The 19708-nt window shown below is 42.1% G+C and overlaps 1 protein-coding gene across 2 annotated transcripts; it reads right to left on the reverse strand.

The window, feature by feature from the left end:
- Nucleotides 1-5579: 5579 nt before the first annotated feature.
- Nucleotides 5580-19062, reverse strand: LOC148351807 (transmembrane protein 151B). 2 transcript variants are annotated; one of them, XM_088355004.1, is made up of 2 exons: nucleotides 18404-19062; nucleotides 5580-8739 (listed from the first exon to the last, which is right to left on the reverse strand). In XM_088355004.1, the coding sequence occupies exons 1-2, from the start codon at nucleotides 18512-18514 to the stop codon at nucleotides 7174-7176; spliced, it is 1677 nt and encodes a 558-aa protein (XP_088211130.1). In that variant the 5' UTR covers nucleotides 18515-19062; the 3' UTR covers nucleotides 5580-7173. The 2 variants fall into 2 exon arrangements, with proteins under 2 accessions (XP_088211130.1, XP_088211132.1); XM_088355006.1 differs by lacking the exon at nucleotides 18404-19062 and adding an exon at nucleotides 13310-13428.
- Between the last annotated feature and the right edge of the window lie 646 nt (nucleotides 19063-19708).

Here is a 19708-nt window from a genome sequence, read left to right on the forward strand (position 1 = left end):
GTACACAGGGACAGACAACTCACTCGCTCATTCACACCTAGGGACAATTTGGACCGGCCAATTCACTTGAAATGCATGTTTTTGGAATGTGGGAGGAAACCCACGCAAGCACGGGGAGAACATACAAACTCCGCACAGGAAGTCTGAAGCTGGATTTGAACCCACGCAGGAGGTTCCCAAGACATGAACTGTGCCGCACATGCGCAAACCACTGCGCCGCCGTGCTGCCCCACAGGATAACTTAATCAAAAAAAATAATAATTCATAATCCTTTTGTGTGTTTCTACTTCCCTTGCTACTTTGCACTTTATACTTTGTGGCCTTAAGTGCATAGCAGGTTGAAAAAAAATTCCGCGATCCATTATCCCCAATCAGCTTTTGCAGCGAGTGGGTGCAGGCAGAGTGTATTTTTGTTGGTACTGGCAGCTGTTTTTGCTGTTCTGTCCACCAAAACGTGAGTTGCACCGGTGTGGTCACGATCCTTTATCCCCAATCTCGTATCGGAGCAGGGGCCAGGAGAGCGCTCCTTCCTCAGGCCTATGTTTTTTATTTTTGCCATTAGGGTATTTCCACCTAAAATGAACTGCACTCGTGCATCTGTGATCCATTATTGCCAGTACTTTAGGGATTTTTCTTTTTTGTCCCTAAAGTATATGGGAGGCATTCCGTGCTGGCTCACACTAACTATAATTTGATGTTATAGCTATATTATAATATCCCATGATCCATTATAAACTATTGAGGAATGCATTTCTTTAATCCCTTGTGGCCAGCCTAAAATGAACTGTCCAGTTTTGCCCGTGATCCATTTTCGCCAGTTGTCTGTAGCTAAGATTCGGGGGATGAGAGAGCAAATTTGCGTCATGCATGGCAGCTCTTTTTTCTCGTTTTTTCTGCCAAAAATGAACAGCACCCGAGCAGCTGTGATCTGTTATCCCTGGTCGACTGTTGCTGCGGGTGGGGGGCTGGCAGATTGCATGTTAAAAATGTTGGGCAAGGGCTACTTCACGCACATCGTGGGGGATTCTGGTCCCCATTAATTGTGATAAACAAGAGATGACAGAACTGTCACAATCCCCCGGATCTGGAACACCTGTGCTCAGGATTTGGCGCCAACAGCCAGGACAGCTGATTGGTGCACCCTGTCCATTCAAATCCTCAGCTTCTGGAAACAAGCTGTCTGTTTGTACTATGCTACCTGTTGCCATCTGCTCAGAAAGCCAGTACCTCCGACTCTTTGCCTGCCTCCTGTTTTCTTCTACTTGATCTCCGTTGCCGACCCGTTTCCGAATTTGCCTACAACCTGCCCTGCCCGTCTGATTCCTTGTCACATTTCCGAACATGACGACGCCCTTCTTCTCCAGCCCCGACCAACAACACGACGATTACGCCTGTCCACGACCATTCCCGCCAAGCCTTCACCCGCCTGTCAAGCTTCGTCAATCCGTCAAACAACGGATCGAAGAATCACGCCTTGTCATTCCTTCCTTCCAATAAAAACCAAGAAACGAGTGCGAGTGATCTCAGTTTTCCTTCTGTCTCGCCTGACAAGAACTACATCTGACATTATGGGATGTTATTGCGCATATGTTTTTTTATACAGTGGCATTTTGTTTTGTTAAAGCTGCCATAGAAGATCGTAAAGTCATATTTATTTGTATAGCCCTTTATTACAAAAAGTCTCAAAGGGCTGTACAGAACACAACAACAAAAAAATAATTAGTAAAATATAACAAGCTATTTCGAATATTTTTGTGGGAACGGAAATGTTTTAAGCAAAATATGGGAAAAGTAAATATGTCTTGGTTTACATAGAATCCAAAGGCCAAATATGATTAAATCAATGATAATCATTTTGTAATGAAAAGTTCATACTTGTCATGGCCAGCATGGTCGCCGTGGCGACCGGCTGGCCCCGCCCCCTGGGCACCAGCTGAAGCAGATCGCCTAATTTGCGCGTTTGCTTCTTGAGGGTGGGTTGTGGGTATTGCGGGTGCTGGTTCATTACATTTTCTGTTCTGTTTTGCTCTGTCCTGTTTTGTTTGAGTCGGAGGAAACCTGTGTTTGCACGTTTTGAGTAAAAGCTTGTTTTGTTAGTATTCCTAGTCTAAGTTCCTGTTTGCCTGTAAGCCTGTTTTTGTTTTGTTTTGTCCTTGAGAGTTGGACGACTTTTATTTTGCTAAATAAAAGTTCTGATCGTCAACGCAAATGAGTTCTCCCTTCCTGCCTCCGTTCTGGTCCGGTTCCCTTGTGACAATACTCAGATAAAAAACTAAGACGGAGCTAGATAACTAGCTAAAATAGCAACACATAATACCTAAAGGTAAATCGTACAACATTTTCCTTTAGATATGCATTTATTTATAATGTTATCTAATATGGTGATTCTGTTTTTAATATTGGACACCTGAGATTTCATAGGATGCTATTACTGCGCACTGTTGTTCGTTGTTTTCACCATTACATCATCGTCGCTATGGGCCAATCGTATTACTGTTCTTTGATTCCCACACCCTTTAGGGCGGATCTGCTTTTGTAACCTAGGATATGTAATAACGAGAAAGAGTTCAGAGAAAGGCCCCAGAACGGGTAGGAATTCCTTATCCGAAGGCTTCTTTCACTGCCCTCCTTGCAAGTTTAAAATCCATTGATGTCTTCTCTCTCCTTATTTTGAGTGTTTATTAAAAGTTTACACTTATCAATCACACATAAGTAATACTTAGTATATACTTTTTTGTTATTAGGATATTTTTATCCAGTATACTGGCGGTTCCAAATCATTAGTTAAGTATTAGCATATGTTTCTATCCCCCGCAGTGGTCTGATACTCCTTTGCGATCCCAACCTCAGATTAATGGACACTCCATGCCAGGGGTGTCAAACTGTTTTGCTTTCCTCCAAAACTTTGCAATTGAATACTGTCCTACTAAAAAAAGTTGCACAAGGGGGAATATTTAGACCAATTCTGTGATAAATTTACTCCTTGGTATTTTTTTGGTATGGAATGGGTTCCAGGTGGCATGGCGGCTGGGTGGTTAGCGCGCAGCTCTACGGTACAGAGGTTCAGGGCTCAAGTCCAGCTACTGCACCTTCCCCGTGTGGAGTTTGCATTTTCTCCTCGTGCTTCTGTTGGTTTCTTCCAGGCACTCTGGTTTCCTCCCACATTTCAAAGACATGCCTTGCCTGTCTCTCTGTGCTCACTGACTGGCTGGCAACCAGTTCAGGGTGTCCCGGCCCATTGCCCGAAGATGGCTGGTATGGGCTCCAGCACCCACGCGACCACACTGAGGATAAGCAGTGCTGGATATGGATGGATGGATGGAATGGGGCCCAATTTGTGACCTCTAGCGGTCAAATGCTGTTACGACAGTCTTCATTCTGGGTTACAGAGGTCCTAGTATTTAACTTAAATTTGAGATTTTAAAGCGTTTTTACACAAACACACTGTTGGTTTTAGCTTAATTTAATAGGAAGGGGGAAATGCTATCTTCTGATGCAATTCAAATTAGTCATTTTTATGGTGAGTTACTCATGCTGTTCTTCAGTGTCTAACTACTACCCGCTGGCATAATGTTTTACATTTTTTTCAGGCCAACACACAATAATCAGCGTTGCAAAAAGGCTTGCGTGTAAGTATGTTTTTAGCCCAGTTGATTTCTCTTGCCTCTCGCCTTCCTTTAATCTGTGTGGAGTGTGTATAACTTCTTAGCCCTCTCCACTTTGCTCTGCCAAGAAGAAGAAATACAGAGGTCTCCTTCTCGAGGTTCATCATTTTCCTCATGCTGAGGTTTTTGAGGTTTTCCTTGCCCACATGTGGGTTTAAGATTAGGGGATGGTGTATTTGTAACCTGTGTAGTTCTTTGAGACATTTTGTGATTAGGGCTAGACAAATAAATGGGACTTGACTTGACTAGATTACTCCTTGTCATAAAAGTATAACCCACTTTCAGCTGCCCCGTTGGCTCCAACGGCCACGGGACCTGATTGTCTGTTGGACTCTTTTTAAACCCCCGTTTTCCGAAAGGAACATGTCAGACCGTCTACAAACCTATGCTCTCAGCTAGGCAAGCTTTTGTAGTCTCCGACACTATCCTACCCTGTTTCCTGCCTCATACCTGTTGCCGACCTCTTTCTGGACCCGTTTCTGCTTTTGCTCCTCCGTCCCGGCCATCGATCCGTTTCTCTCGCTGCCAATGATTACCCTGGCTGACACGGAAGTGCCACTTCCGCGTTCCTGCTATCTGCTACCCGTGACCGACGATCATCGGATCGTGGATGGAAGCACTGTTCCCCTTATTATTAAAAACTGAGTAAAATGAACGCTATTGGGTCCCGTTTCTGTTCCTGGTTTGTGACAAAGTGACCTTAAGACACGAAACTGCATATCCCCATGTTGTCTGACATTGACTCACAATACAGTAAATCAAACGGCATCATTTTTATAATAAAAAGCACCTTTCTTTATTTTACAGTTCAGATAACACCTATGCTAAGCATCATGCAGTCTAGGAATATTTTTAAGCACAATTGAATGGACTCATTACTCACATAGATAGATACTTTACAGCGAAACGTTTTCTTTTATCAAAAATATGCCAGTTTTTCTGATATCACACAGTACAGAAGTCTTTTTCAGGTTCTATATACATTGTTTTTGACATAGAAAATGTGTTAATACCGAAGATGGGAATATTGTATGAAAGACAAGAATACAAAATAGTGCATTTGTCTTTTTCTGTTAGAATCTATAAAAAGGACAAATGACGTATAATAAATGCCCGATCGTGTGTCTGTTTGTTAGGTACATCTCGATAAATTTAAATATTATGGTTTCAGTATTTTGGTTTAAAAGTGAAATAAATATCTTACAGATTAAAGAAGTGAAAAGAAATCAAGATGTTGGTTAAAATTTTATTTCTTAAGAAGCAATCCAAATAGTTTGATTTTGTATGTACAACAGTGGTTGAGTTATTCCAAAATCAGGGAAGAAATCTTCTGTATACCTTATGTCATGATTACTGATTCGGGGCACCTACGGCTGCCCCTTTAGCGCCAACAGCCCTGGTCGTTGATTGGCTCCCTGCCACTTTTTAAACCCCCCGGCTCCCTGTTTCCAGCGTCAGACCGTTCTGCGAAGCTATGCTTTCAGCTAGGCAAGCTCTGCACTATCCGACATTTTCCTGCCCTGTTATCTCCTGCCTGATATCTGTTGCCAACCTGTTTTTGGACCCGTTTCTGCCTTGCTCTTCCGTCCTGGCCATCGATCTGTTTTGCCCTGTTTCCTGCCTGATACCTATTGCCGACCTCTTTTCTGGACTTGTTACTGCCCTTGCTCCTTCGGGTATCGACCTGTTTTCCCGCTGCCTACGACTACCCTCGCTCGACACTGAAGTGCCACTTCCGCGTTCCTGCAATCAGCTACCGTTGTCTGACGATCATCGAATCGTGGAAGAAAGCACTGCTCTCTTTTTATCAATAAAACTGAGTAAAACGAACGCTATTGGGTCCTTTCTCCATTTCTGGCTTGTGAAAAAAGATAAAAATAAAATAAAAAATATATATATATATATATATGCGTGTATGTATATGTTCTGACTGTTGAGTAAAACGTGTGTCTGATTTGATGTTTAAATGATTATTTAAAATGGCATTCAACACCAAAAAATGATACATTCATTCTTGTTGCTAGCTCTTGATGTCAAACTCAGATAAAACATTCGATTTACTGGTATGATTTTTTTTTCTCAATCCTCACTACCTCGTCTTTTATTTTCCCTTTTTCTTTCGCTGATACATACAGAAATAAAAACTGTCACCCAAAACATGCTGTAAAGATATAAATGATCTCTTTATCTGTGACAGGTTAGCATAGCAGCTAAGCCCGCTAGTATGGACCGTACACATTAGCAAGAGCAAATATTAGCACTAATTTAAAACTGGAATGTTTACTCGAATGAACTATGCTTCTTTTGCTTCCTTTCAGACAGCGGAGGAATTATTCATTTGCCAAAGATATACTAATTTAGGTAGGAAGGTGTAAAATTTGCTATATTTCCTACATGAATGTGCTCCAGCAGTAATGTTTTTATATACTTTTGAAAACTTTGATGTCTAACCTGGTGAAATAATTATAATGAGTGAATTATTATGAATAATAAATTGTTTATCAATAAATGGCTTGTATTTCCAATTACCAATGTTGGCACCCACGAGTTACAAACGACGCGTTCCTGGAACGCAATTACCTGTACTTTTCTCGGTAACGAGTACTTTTATGCCGTAACTATGCGGTGCTATAATTCATGATTTATTATTATCTATTTTGAATACTTCTCCGTAACTCACCTTGTCACATACCATTTTTAATCCAACAGCAACACTCTCTAAAGGGTGGCATTTTAATTTTTACCTTCAAAGTACAACTAAATATAGTTACTGTGGTGCTACTCAAGCACAGACTACGAAGTGTTTGAATTTCTCCTCACGGAGATATTCTCCCTACTGTAGACTGTATACTCACATCTAAGCTGAATTTACAACTGTAGAATAAAATCCCAAAATTATGGGGGTCTGCATATGTGCTCATCTTTTGTTGTGTGTCTCCAGTAGTGAATAGTAGGCAGTGTGTGGGGAGCGGGTGTGGCTTATACAGGAACCAAAAAATAGATGGGACCTCAGAATTGAAGGTAAAAGTGTGCTGAATTTTGGTCTTTTCAATTGTAAAATTATTTTTGCGATAAACCTTGTTTTGAGAAAAAAATAAAAACGTCTTGGACAGTACCCAGAAATGGAGAAGGGGATCAAGTGGTTCGAAGCTCAGAGACAAAATGGATATTGAGTGTCTTGGCTACATATTGCAAGCTCTCATGATTGGGTATGAGGAGTATGAACATGTTTTCTTTTATTTCTTTTTTCATGTTGCTATTTCATATTTGTTTTAGGGGGTTGTAACTAGATATTTACTTTCAGAGTAATGCTCTACTTTTTGGTGTCAGTAATCTGGGGGGAAACTGAATTACATTTTAAATGAAGTAAGAAGTAACTGTAACTAATTACTGTTTTTCAGTAACGCGCCCAACACTGTAAATTACCCAAATTAACCAGTGGTATAGGAATGATAATCCTTAAATCACATTTTCCTGTAGTTGTGAATTTTCAAAATTACTTTTTTATTCACAGGGATGTCTCCACACATGAGTCCCTTCGCACAGGCTCTCCTCCACCATCCTCGTCCCCGTTTCCGACAGGTCCGTGCACAATCAGCACAGGAAAGAACCTGGCGTCGCTATAATTAGGCGGACTATCGCTGAGCGCCAACTGACTCGAGTCTGAGCGGCCCGCTTGCTCTTCCATGCAGCAGGGGTCTGTCACGTTACTGCTGCGGCTCCTCCACAGCGCCACTGTCCGCCGTGACCCGTACATACGGCAGAGGGAGAACCGGGATGTGGCTGAGGACAAGCGGGACCTGAACCGTGCACCCTGGCAGGAAAACAGAGAAGAACAGCTGGAACTGGTGAGGGTACGCCTCCTTGTTCTCCGTCTCCCGGGCTGACTCTGGAGCGCCCCGTAGCTATGAGCGGTGGGGCTACTGTCCAGGAGATAACAATTGGAGGACGTGGTGCATTCGGTGTCACGCAGGGAATCTGAATCTACTGCGCTCCGGTCGATCAACATGGCCTCCGAGTAGCTCGGGATCACCTGGCGGTTGCAACGGATGTGCCACTCCAGCTCTGTGCTGTCCAAGGTGTCTACTCTGGGAATCAAGCAGCTCACATTTCGATCTTCGTCCAGAGGCGAATCGCTGCCGGTGTAGTCCACCCCGAACAGTTTTTCGACTCTGTAGTGCACATAAGCGGTACGGTATTCGACAAGTACCCTCAGGGGCCAGGAGAGCATGAAAAGGGCAGCTAACCAGAAAGCAACCTGAGACGTATACCAGGGCATATTATCCTGGTGCACATAGGCGATTAGGTTGTCCCTGAATTCCACATTTTTCAGCTGCATACCTTCCCTGGCCTCCATGTAATCATCCAAACCTTCAACTTCTGTGAAGAATCTAGCTCGCTGATTGAGGTAATCGTTTTCTGGGCCGGCTTCTGTGAAGCTAAAGCATTTGGTGAACTGCAGGCGAGTCGCCGGATGCTCGTCCAAGCCCCTGAGATCGCGGGAAACGTCCTTCATTCCGCAGCGGGCGTAATCGAACTCGCCTTCACCCACATGGGTGTTGACTCTTTCGTTGTAAACCTGCGTGGTGGTGTAAGAGTCCCCATTGCGGTAGCGGGTGACCTGCCGGGTGCGCCGCACAAAGTGGTAACTTACGGCTTTCCACCAAATACACGGCTCAGCTTGACGCATGCGCGCCACCCGCTCGTAGACACTATCCACGTCCGCCTTGCACTGGAGTTCGATGCGAGCCCTGCAGTGCCAACACTCCACTATATACAACACGTAAAGCATAAAAAGGAACGCCAGGGGGATATAGACGTAGCCGTCCGAGCAGGGGCTGTCGTGGTAGACCATGGAATGGCCACCGGGGTGGGGCCCCCTCTGCATGGCCGTGGCAAAGGAGGCAGTGAAAGTGGAGGTGAGGGCCGAATTGAAGCTGATTTTGGTGACCCGGCTCAGTTGGCACCAACTGACTGCGCCCAGGCAGCTGTACATCAGCAGGGAAAGCAGTAGGCAGCGCCAGTGAGATTCGCGGCATACGCAGGCACCCAGGGACTGCTTGACCGGACGTTGCTGCGAAGAGAAGTTAGGAGATCGGTAAGGAATAAGACTCTTTCAGTAGAAAAATATGGCTTCTTATTTGGGCATAGCACGGAAAAAAACAACACAGAGCATTAATTAACAAAAGGAACAGTTATACAATACAATGATATAAGACATAAGTCAGAAGCTTTTAACTACCTGTAATAGGTTTAATTTCTTCGAAAAGAGATGTCTGTGTAGTATGTATGGAGTGACACGTTGGATGGGTTAGGGATAAGGAAGTAAGGAGAAGAACTGGTGTGGTGAGAGAGCTTGCTTAGCGGCTTGATGAAATTTTTTTGAGATGGTTTGGCTGGCGTTTCTGGCTGTTTACAGTTTTCTGTGGGTTTTCATCATAAAGTGCCACAACGCTGAACCTCAATTTTTTAATGAGATTCCATAGAAAGGGTTCCTTAGTGACATACATCCAAAACGGGGTTTGTTGGTGTGACACCTTGACTGGAGACTGTAGTCCACACGTGTCAAACAGGCGGCCCGCGGGCCAGGTCAGTCCCGCTAATGGTTTGAATCCGGCCCGCGAGACAACACTCAGAGAGCACAAGAGAAAAACAAGCTGCAGGTTGAAATATGTCAACTTGATGTTGCCAAAGCGAGGTGCCTCTCACAAAGACACTGTACTTGTATTTATTTCTCTCTCTCTCTCTTTCTCTCTCTCTCTCTTCTCTCTCTCTCTCTCTCTCTCTCTCTCTCTCTCTCTCTCCCTCCCTCTCTCTCTCTCTCTCTCTTCCACAACTTTTTTCCCACTCTCTGTCTCTGTCTCTTTCACTCTCTGTCTCTCTCTCTTTATCTTCCTTTGTTGCTCTTTGTCTCTTTCTCTCTGTGTGTCTTTTTAACTTCTTTTGCTCTAACTTAATCTTTTCCTTTTCTCTTCTCTCTTCCTACCCTTCGCGCTTTCTTTTCTCTCCTTCTGTCTTTCTATTTCTCTTTGGATTTCTTTCTTCCACTCCCTTTCTTTCCCCCTCTCTCACGTCTTCTCTTTTTATCTCTTTTGTTTCTCATGCTCTCTCCCTCTCTCTCTTTCTTTGTCCCGCCCTCTCTCTTCTTTTCCCTCACTCTTTCTCTTATTTATTAAGCTCTCTTTTTCTTTCTCTTCAATCTACTAGTCCGGCCCCCGACAGAATGTTTGTTATATCGTGTGGCCCCGAGTTGAAATGAGTTTGACACCCCTGTTGTAGTCGGTCGTATGCTCTGTATATGCTGGACCGAACCGCATATTCTATTCTGCTACGTAAGCTAAACATGCACTCGACTCAACTCCACGCTATGGGTGAAATGTGCATGAGTATGTTTTTACCTCTGAGTCTTACGTACTCATTATATATACCACAGCCATATCCCCCTAGTGGGAGATGGCTAGAGTCCGTTTTGACTCTTTTTGGGAGATTGATTCAGAGGAGGGGATTCCCAGCCCCCTCGCTCAACCCAACTGAGGTGTCATGAGTCATTAGGTGACCAAACCTCCCAATTCAACCCTTATTGCTAAACGCCAAGCAGGGAGGCAACGGGTACAAATGTTTAAGTCTTAGGTATGACTCGGCCGAGGCTTGAACCTCAAGCTCCCAGTCTCGGGGCGGGCGCCATATCCCCAAGTCCACCGTACTCATGAAAGAGCCATATATGGCTTGCGAGCCGTAGGTTTTTGACTCCTGGCCTAAAACAAAGTCACACCCCTTATGTCTTGCAATAGATAAAATCGTTTGTGTGCAAGCTACATCTATTGCATTAGAAAAGACAATGTTCCCATCATGTTATGATCCCGTTTTGTCATTTTGTGCTTAATGGAGTGAAAAGATTACAACAAGCTCTTCATTACTGCTCAGGCGAAGCAGCGTCAATGACTTGATTTATGGGCGGAAAAAAAAGAAATTGATTCAATTGTTGTGATGAACCACACAGAGGACAGACCCATCGGCAGCAGTGACGTCCTCAATGCGGACGGGCACTATTTATCACCTTCCACACACTTAATGATTCAAGATCCAATATGGATTTATATGCTATTCCACGTATAAGAGAGAGAGTCCTTGACGGATCCAATAAACCCACCAATCGACTTGCTGACGTCTCCTCAATGGATTGACACGTTTTTTTGGTGAGATTTATGGTCTCCGGGGGAACGGGAAGGATGATTGGTTTGGCATTCACAGAGGACTTCAAATCCTTTTCAGGGCCTTTTCAAACCAGGTTCAGGAAAAGGTCAGCATATGATTTTGTCTTTTGTGGTTTTAGTTAACACACTGACTGCCGTTGATGGGTATGTCTGACAATGTTTCAGAAGACATCTAAAACCATCAATGGCACTGAAAGAGTTAAGTGTTATATTTACGGTACAGGAAGCTGCCGATGTAACCCAATTTCTTCCTGGACGAAAAAAGTTTGTCTGCTCGGGCTGCTGTCGACTCAATTCGGTTTAAACTGATTCGTGGAATCAAATTCTTTTATTTGTTGTGATGCAATTCTGGTGAGTAATGCCAGCCTCCTGCGGCAGAAGCCCATTTTAAGAGCTTTCGAAACAGTGCAAATGCGAGACGAATGATTTTCTTGTTGCTTTTTGTTCTTTGCTGACAGCTTTTTGATAAAAATTTCTGAATTAGCAACCTGGCTAGATGGCTTCCTAAATAGCTAAAAAGCTAGCTTGATAGCCAGAAAGGCAAACGGGTAAATAACTAAAAGGGATCTAGGTAGCTAGCTAAAAGAGTAAAAAGCCAACTCACTAGCCAGATAGAAAGCTAAAAAGAGGTCAAAATTTAGCTTCGGAAAAATAGCAAAAAAAGATAAAATGTTGACTAGATAGCATGGAAAAAAATGTAAAAGTTATCCATATAGCTCGCTAACTAGCTAAAAAGGCAGGAAGATAGCTAGTTACAAAGGTAAAAACGTTGCCAAATAAATAATAAAACCTGCACATTTCTGCTCATTTGCGTTATAAGACTTATAAAGTTCAATTTAGTTTATTGTATTTCCTGTAAAATAAATCAATAAAAAGTTCAATGATTTGTTTGATACATGAATATATTCTCACTGTATTATCTTAATTATTTGTTTAAAAAAATATCAATACTTGAATAGATAAGCTCATGAACCAGAATCAATTTATTTGGATTTCTAAAATATCAACTTATGCTATTACAATGTTTTACTGTGTTATTACCAGGTTAATAATTAAAAATAAAGTTAAATAGCCAACCAATTAAAAAAATAATAATTTCACTGGAAAATCGCAATGACACAGCACTGGTGAGCTATTTCCAGAACAGGTCCGCGGGCACCTCAACTGTCCTGAGAGGTCAACCTGGAGCCCATGGGCATCACGTTGGAGACCCCTGCCCAAGGATACCTTTTTGAAAACCTGAACAGATCAAGTACACCTTGAGAGGGTCCACCACACAGTTTTTCCAAAAGTAATTAATTCTCTCGTAGAGTATTCAAAGTGTGGTCAGAATTCCATTTTGCGATGTCAGAAAATGATCAAACATATGAAGTAAATACTGTGTTTTAAGTCAATCATAGAGATATGTTATCTGACTGGTACTGCTAAAATGTAAGGTAGGGAAGGGTGGGCGTTAGCTTGCATTTGCACATCAAAGGTTGCCGTGACAACCCCACCACAGGGGGTCTGCCCCTCCCGGGAGACCGGAACCCAGAGCTAGTACACGTCTCACCTTGCAAGGGCAGTTCGAATTTGGCCAGCCACAAGGTAGAAGGGCATGTCCTGACAGAAGGAGCTGGACCAAGGCCCAGGCCGGTCCTGGCCAGGTCTCAGCTCAACGGGAAACCGGAGATCCTTGCCAGGTCGGCAGCCAAGCTTGATCAAGCTAGCGGCCAAACTGGTAGGACAAAACCAGCGACCTCAGAGAAGCCTCCAGCCACAAGCAGTCAACCTCTCCTTCAACACTCTACATCCTGTGGTCCTCGTCTCATTGCTCTACAGCCGAGGACATAAAGACTGGGCCTTCATATTCATCGACGCAGAATTTTGCAGAACATCTCGTTGTTGCTAAATATTGGTATTGGTGTGGCGTAAAATGGGAAATTCTATCAAAATACAATAACGTAATAATCCAGCCAATGTTGTTGTCCATCCAAATGGTGCCAGATTAAGTTCTCAACTTCTATTTTTGTTTTGTTTTATTTTCTCCTTATTGTTTTGTGTTCTATTGAAGCTTCTTCGGTAGATGAATTGTATTGTATTTATTTATTCCGCCAGTATAAACCATAAACATGATACATACAGGAAATCATTTGACATGCGAATCTCTCGACGTGACGTGCCGCCTTTGATTGGCGCCGGGTTTTTAGACCCAACTGCTGTGTAGGGAGTCATTAGGTGACCAAACCTCCCAATTCCAACCCTTAATGCCGAGCACCAAGCAGGGAGGCAATGAGTACCAATGTTGTAAGTCGGCCGAGGCTTGAACCAGCGACCTCCCAGTCTCGAAGCGGGCGCCCTACCATCTAGGCTACCGAGCTGGTGCCAAAGCGCTTTACAGTGTGCTTCACATTTCCCAATAGCGGCCGTGCAGCCATGTAAGGCACTAACCTGCACATTGGGGGTATTAGGGGTTCAGTGTCTTACCCAAGGACACTTTGACATGTAACACGGAGGAGCCGGGATTCGAACTGCGATCTCTTGATCCCAAGACGAGCGCTCTACCTCCTGATTAGCAAAAGAAAAGTCCATAAATCCAAGAGTGTGAATGTCTTGATTAAAGTACATTGAACTACAGGGTTGGGTAGGGTTACTTTAACTGGATTACTTTCAATTACTTTTGGATTACTCCAATACCAAATATGCTTATTAAAGACAAAAGAAACTAAATATGAATAAAATGACTAAATTTTGTGCAGGCTTGGGGAGTAACGGAATACATGAAACGGCAAAAATGATGTTGGCAAGCTGTTTGGATTTATTTTCATTTTGTTTCTGTCCGATTTTATGTTAGTTTTGCCGGAGATCAAAGAGATCAAAGCCAGGAGAGAAAGCTTACCACGTGTTGTGAGTCATAATTTTATTCATTTTTAGTTTCTTTTGTCTTTTATTAGCATACTTGGTATTGGGGTAATCCAAAAGTAATTGAAAGTAATCCAGTTAAAGTAACCCTACCCAACCCTGTTGAACTATCAAAACGGTAAAAGGAATTCACCTAAATTGTGTGTAGCCACCCTTCAGAATAACTAAACAAAGTTTTTCATCCGTTTTCCCGACATAACGATCTAAAAACGTATGTGGTGGTACAAAAAGGCGAGACGAGTTTTGAAAAGAATAAACTCGGCTCTTTAATTCAATTGGTCAATAAATTGTTTGAAAAAGCTTGATACGTCTGCCTTCTGGGATGCCTGCCTGATAATGTTTCTTCTTATTCTATTTTTGTTGTGTGTGTATGTTTTTGAGTACACTCGCGTATAAAGTCGAGAAGGAAGGGAGTTGTTCTTGTGTTTATTTGTTTGCTTACTGTCAGAACCAGAACAGGAGGAGGACCCAGTAGAGTAACGTTTCTCACGTTGGCCGACGAGATCGATACCAGATACCCGAGTAGATACCGGAGGCACTGGGATCGATACTGGACAGGACGGGACAAACAGGATCGATACCAGATACACGAACAGATACCGGACAGACGGGATTGATACCGGAGAGAAAGGGAGAGACAGGATCGATACCGGAGAGAAAGGGAGAGAGAGGATCGATACCGGAGAGAAAGGGAAAGAGAGGATCGACAGATATCAGACAGGACGAGACAGACGGGATCGATACCAGACACTGGAGACCGATATCAAACAGGACGAGACCGACGGGGATAATACCCGATACTGGAGATTGTAGCAAGGTATCAAACAGGATGAGACAGACGGGATCGATACCAGACACTGGAGACTGGAATCTGATATCAAACAGGACGAGACAGACGGGATCGATACAGGAAACTGGAGACAGGTGATAAGATATCGGACAGGACCAGACAGACGGGATCGATACCAGACACTGGAGACCAATATCAAACAGGACGAGATCGATGGGAACGATACCAGATACAAGAGACTGGAGACATATATCAGACAGGACGAGACAGACGGGATCGATACCAGACACTGGAGACTGGAGTCCGATATCAAACAGGACGAGACAGACGGGATCGATATCGGAAACTGAAGACTGGCGATAAGATATCGGACAGGACAAGACAGACAGGATCGATATCGGAAATTGAAGACTGGCGATAAGATATCAGACAGGACGAGACAGACGGGATCGATACCAGACACTGTAGACCGATATCAAACAGGACGAGATCGATGGGAACGATACCCGATACTGGAGAGTGTAGCAAAGTATCAGAGAGGACAAGACGAACGGGATTGATACCAGACACTGGAGTCCGATATCAAACAGGACGAGATCGAAGGGAATAATACCCAATACTGGAGATTGTAGCAAGGTATCAGACAGGACGAGACCGACGGGATCGATACCAGACACTGGAGTCCGATATCAAACAGGACGAGACAGACGGGATCGATACCGGAAACTGGAGATTGTAGCAAGGTATCAGACAGGACGAGGCAGACGGGATCGATACCAGACACTGGAGACTGGAGTCTGATATAAAACAGGATGAGATAGACGGGAACGATACCCGATTCTGAAGATTGTAGCAAGGTATCAGACAGGATGAGACAGACAGGATCGATACCAAACACTGGAGACTGGAGTCAGATATCAGACAGGACGTGATAGACCGGATCGATTCCGGACAGTATACACAAGCAGGATACCGGACAGAGTCAAAACACACGTCTTGCGGGTGCATAGGTTCGTTGACGGACTGTCAAAGGGTGAGCGAGAGCACTGAGCTTAAATAGGAGAGAGGCCAATCAGTCTATGAGCCGCAGCTGTTGCCAAACGGGTGGGACCAATTGGGGGCAATGGGCCACCGTGACACGTACGTATATAATAATCAATCCTCCACCCTGCATTTTTGTGAGGTCCAGTTGTTTCGCATATGCACTTGTTCAAAAAAGTACAGTATATGTTTAATTGTACATCTTCTTGCAAAAAAAAATGAACCACTGATATAGAGTCATATCATATTTTTGAATATGTGTTTATCAGACTTTGAGGAAAATACATCAATATCAGCCCTTCGGCATAGTCGATTTTAGTGTGCTAAATATGGTTACACTGCAGCTTTTTCATATTTTTCTAAATCAAGAAAAGACACAGTTCTTTGCGGGGATAGAAACATCTGTCAATATTGACTATAACATTATTGCAAAAGGCAAGGCATATTTATTTGTAGCCCTTTATTACAAGAAGTCTCAAAGAGCTGTAAGGAAAACAAAAATAGTCACTTTATATTGTTTTACTGTTGACTGTTGTGGACAAAATATTTGAAGTGCAGTTGCCTATTTCTACTTGACCAGATGTCTCGAGTTGTGAGTGTTTGTTGTATTTATTTTTCACTGCAGTGTTAAATGCATTTTATACAGTATGATATGGACTCTTAGCTTTATAAATAAAATAAACTTGTTTACACGATTTCAGTTTTGATTTTACCGATTCTTTTTTGTCTTGAGTAAATCGGTGCCACGTTGTGTTTGTCATGTTTAATATTGAGTAAAAGAGGGCAATCATTAATGAGGGGAGTAGTTGGCTGAGCTTAAATGGTATGTGCTAAATATGGTTGCATTTATTTTTATGATATAAAACAACAACAAAAACATAAAAATGACGCTCTGAAGAAATAAACGAGCGAAACGGCTGCTTAGGGTCCCGCAACCACTAGGGGGCCCCCAAGAGTGGTCAACTTTTTTGGTACCACCATTGTCACTTTGTGTGTCCACTCAAAAATACTTCTACAAATATACAAGAAAAATACTCCACAATAACTACAAAACTAAATATCAATTATAGTGCTTAAAAACAGGGACCCCATAATATATTTTTCTTTTTTTCTGAAAATAAAAAATGGTATAGAATTACTACAAAAATACTACCACAGTAATACTTTAGGACAAACGACCACTACAGAATTATTAACTCCAAAAATACTACAAAAAGACAACCACAGTAACTGTACAAAAATACTAAAGAAATATGACAAAAATACTACTATGGAAATACTAAAACAATTCTACATAATACAACTGAAATACTGCTTTGGAAATACATCAATTATACTTCTACTGAAATACTAAAAAATACCATTACTTAGAACAATAGTATGAAAAAATACTAGAAAAATATTACCTCTAAAATACTACTGCAAGAGGATTACAACAGAAATACTGCAAATTACACCTGTAGCGATACTAAAAAAACTCCTATGGAAATATGACAAAAATACTACGAAAATAAAGCTACAGTAACACTGTACTACAAAAATACTACAGAAATGCTGCAGATATACAACAAACATTCTTATATGGAAATTCTACAAAATACAACAGAGATAGTGCAAAAGTACTGTAATCATAAAACTACTGTAATAATACTGTAAAAATACTACTATGGAAATACTACGTGAAAATTACTTGAGAAATAAGACAAAAATAGTACAAAAAAGAGACTACATTAACACTGTACTAGAAAAATACTAGAAAATACTAAAGATACAAAAAATACACTCTTATATGGAATTACTACAAAATACAACAGAGACAGTACAAAAATGCAAAAAAAAAAGAATTCTACAAAAATGCTATAATCATAAAACTACTGTAATAATACCGGTCCCGTTTGTAGGGAATAAAACATACCTGTCAACCTGTACGTTTTTGCCGTACAAAGTACGTTTATTATGCATTTTAAGACGTGTACGAGGTACGAGAAAATCTGTACGGAAAAACACAAATTTGTCAATGATGGGTACCATCGGTATACACCGACTATCACGAAACGGCAAATCAATCAAGTCAAACGAGTTCGCCGCGGAAGCCTCTATCTCAGTATCGTATTCTTCGTTGCAAAGGAAGCGAGCGGTTCGATGCTACTGTGCGCATGCGTCTGCCGCCTCGGATTTCATGTGGTAGTTATGTAGTGAAAGGAAGTCCGTCTCTTTTTAGAGAACCGGCTTTTTCGGCTCAACTCATTAAAGAGAGCCGTCTCTCAAACGGCTCACTTGCTTTGATACATTATATTACGAATCATTATTGTTGTATAAAGAAGTTAAGAAAAAAAGGAGTATAAAAGGAGAAAATGAAAAAAGACAAGTTTGTGGTTATCCCTTTAATCGGTTTACTACCAACAATAATTTAATGCAGAAAATAAATTCATAATTTGAATAAGAAAATGTATTATTCTACTTAATTATATTTGCATATATTTTTTCCTTCTACAGTGAACGTCCAAGCTACTTTTATAATAAACCTCATTCATATCAAGCAACTCAGGATCTCACAGCAAAATGTTAATTAGCAATATGTATGATATAACGAAACACATGTACAATATAACATGTTAAACTACATAAATAAACACGTTTGAAAAAAAAGTAAGATTATTTTGTATTTTGTAAGGGAAAATACGACAGTTTGTAAGGGCATGGAGCCCTGGAGGTTGACAGGTATGTGATGGGGTCTTTGCTTTGGATTCTTCGGAACAGTGCAGGGGAACATAAGAGCGCCAAGCAATTACCTCATCCACATCACTCTCATCCGGAGAATCCGCCTGCCGCTCCACGTCTTCGGCATCATTGAGAGCGCTTGCCTCGGTGTCCTCGGTGGAGTCCAGGTCGGAGGAGAGCATCCTGGAACTTCTCGCATGTCAAGTTCTGGATCAGTCGCTTCGGTTGACTGGTGCGATTGTATCCGGACTCCTTGGACTGCCAGTGGGCTGCAGCTGCACTGCGAGGTGGGGGTCCCGCGGTGGTCCCGACTGTCGGGGGCGGGGTTGAGGGATTTCACCGCAGCAGAGACAGCAAAGGTTGACCATCATGCAGTAAGCGGGAAAAAGTACACGCTGGACGTGGACTTGGAGGCGGCCCCGGTTTATCCCGACGTCCTTGTTGCTGCGCAAATGGAGGAAGTCAGGAAATTACATCTTTGGAGTGTGATGCCCATATAAAGACGAAGATGGATTTGTGTCGCTCCGAAATATAACAAATAAAATATGCTATTTCGTAATGAGCTCTTAAACCCTGTAACACTGAGTTCAAACGATGAAAATCACAAAATGTTTCAAGATGATTTTCCTTTGTTTATCCCAGTACGGGATAGCCTCGCCATAGTGCATTGAGCTAAACCACTAGTGAGGGGTCGTTCAAGAACGAAGTGGTTTTATGTGCCGACTCGAAGTAATCGGTGAGAGACGGCTCCTCTGCCTATCTAATTCTCTCTCTCTCTCTCTCTCTCTCTCTCTCTCTCTCTCTCTCTCTCTCTCTCTCTCTCTCTCTCTCTCTCTCTCTCTCTCCCATTCTTTTTGCTCGTTCTATTTTTCATACAATCTCTCTCTCTTTCTTTCTCTCTCTACTTCTCTCTATATTTTGTTATCATTCGTTCTCTTTCTTTCTCTTTTTCTGTTTTGTTTATTTTCTTTCTCTATCTTTCATTATATTTCTCTATCTTTCTCTTTCTTCTTGCTTTATTTCTCCTTTCTCTTTTTCTTTTCTGTCTTCCCTCACTCCTATTCTCAATCTTTCTTTCTTTCTTTCTTTTTTTCTTTATTTTGCTCTTCTTTCTTTCTTTTGTTCTTCTTTCTTTCTTTCACTCTTCTTCCTATCTTTTTTCTTTCTTTCTTTCTTTCTTTCTTTCTTTCTTTCTTTCTTTCTTTCTTTCTTTCTGTGTCTTCATTCCTGTTTCTTTCTTTGTTTCTTTCTTTGTTTCTTTGTTTCTTTCTTTCTTTCTTTCTTTCTTTCTTTCTTTCTTTCTTTCTTTCTTTCTTTCTTTCTTTCTTTCTTTCTTTCTTTCTTTCTTTCTTTCTTTCTTTCTTTCTTTCTTTCTT

Source organism: Urocampus carinirostris, chromosome 15 (assembly GCF_059441175.1).
Source record: "Urocampus carinirostris isolate Australia breed hairy pipefish chromosome 15, RoL_Ucar_1.0, whole genome shotgun sequence".
In the NCBI taxonomy this organism is placed as follows: domain Eukaryota; kingdom Metazoa; phylum Chordata; class Actinopteri; order Syngnathiformes; family Syngnathidae; genus Urocampus; species Urocampus carinirostris.

Bases quoted from the DNA above. Each gene is read 5' to 3' on its own strand.
- LOC148351807 (XM_088355004.1), bottom strand. From the start codon at position 18,514: ATGCTCTCCTCCGACCTGGACTCCACCGAGGACACCGAGGCAAGCGCT. The intron at 8,740-18,403 runs GTAATTGCTTGG...TTCTCTTCGCAG, and splicing joins ATGAGAGTGATGTGGATGAG to CAACGTCCGGTCAAGCAGTC.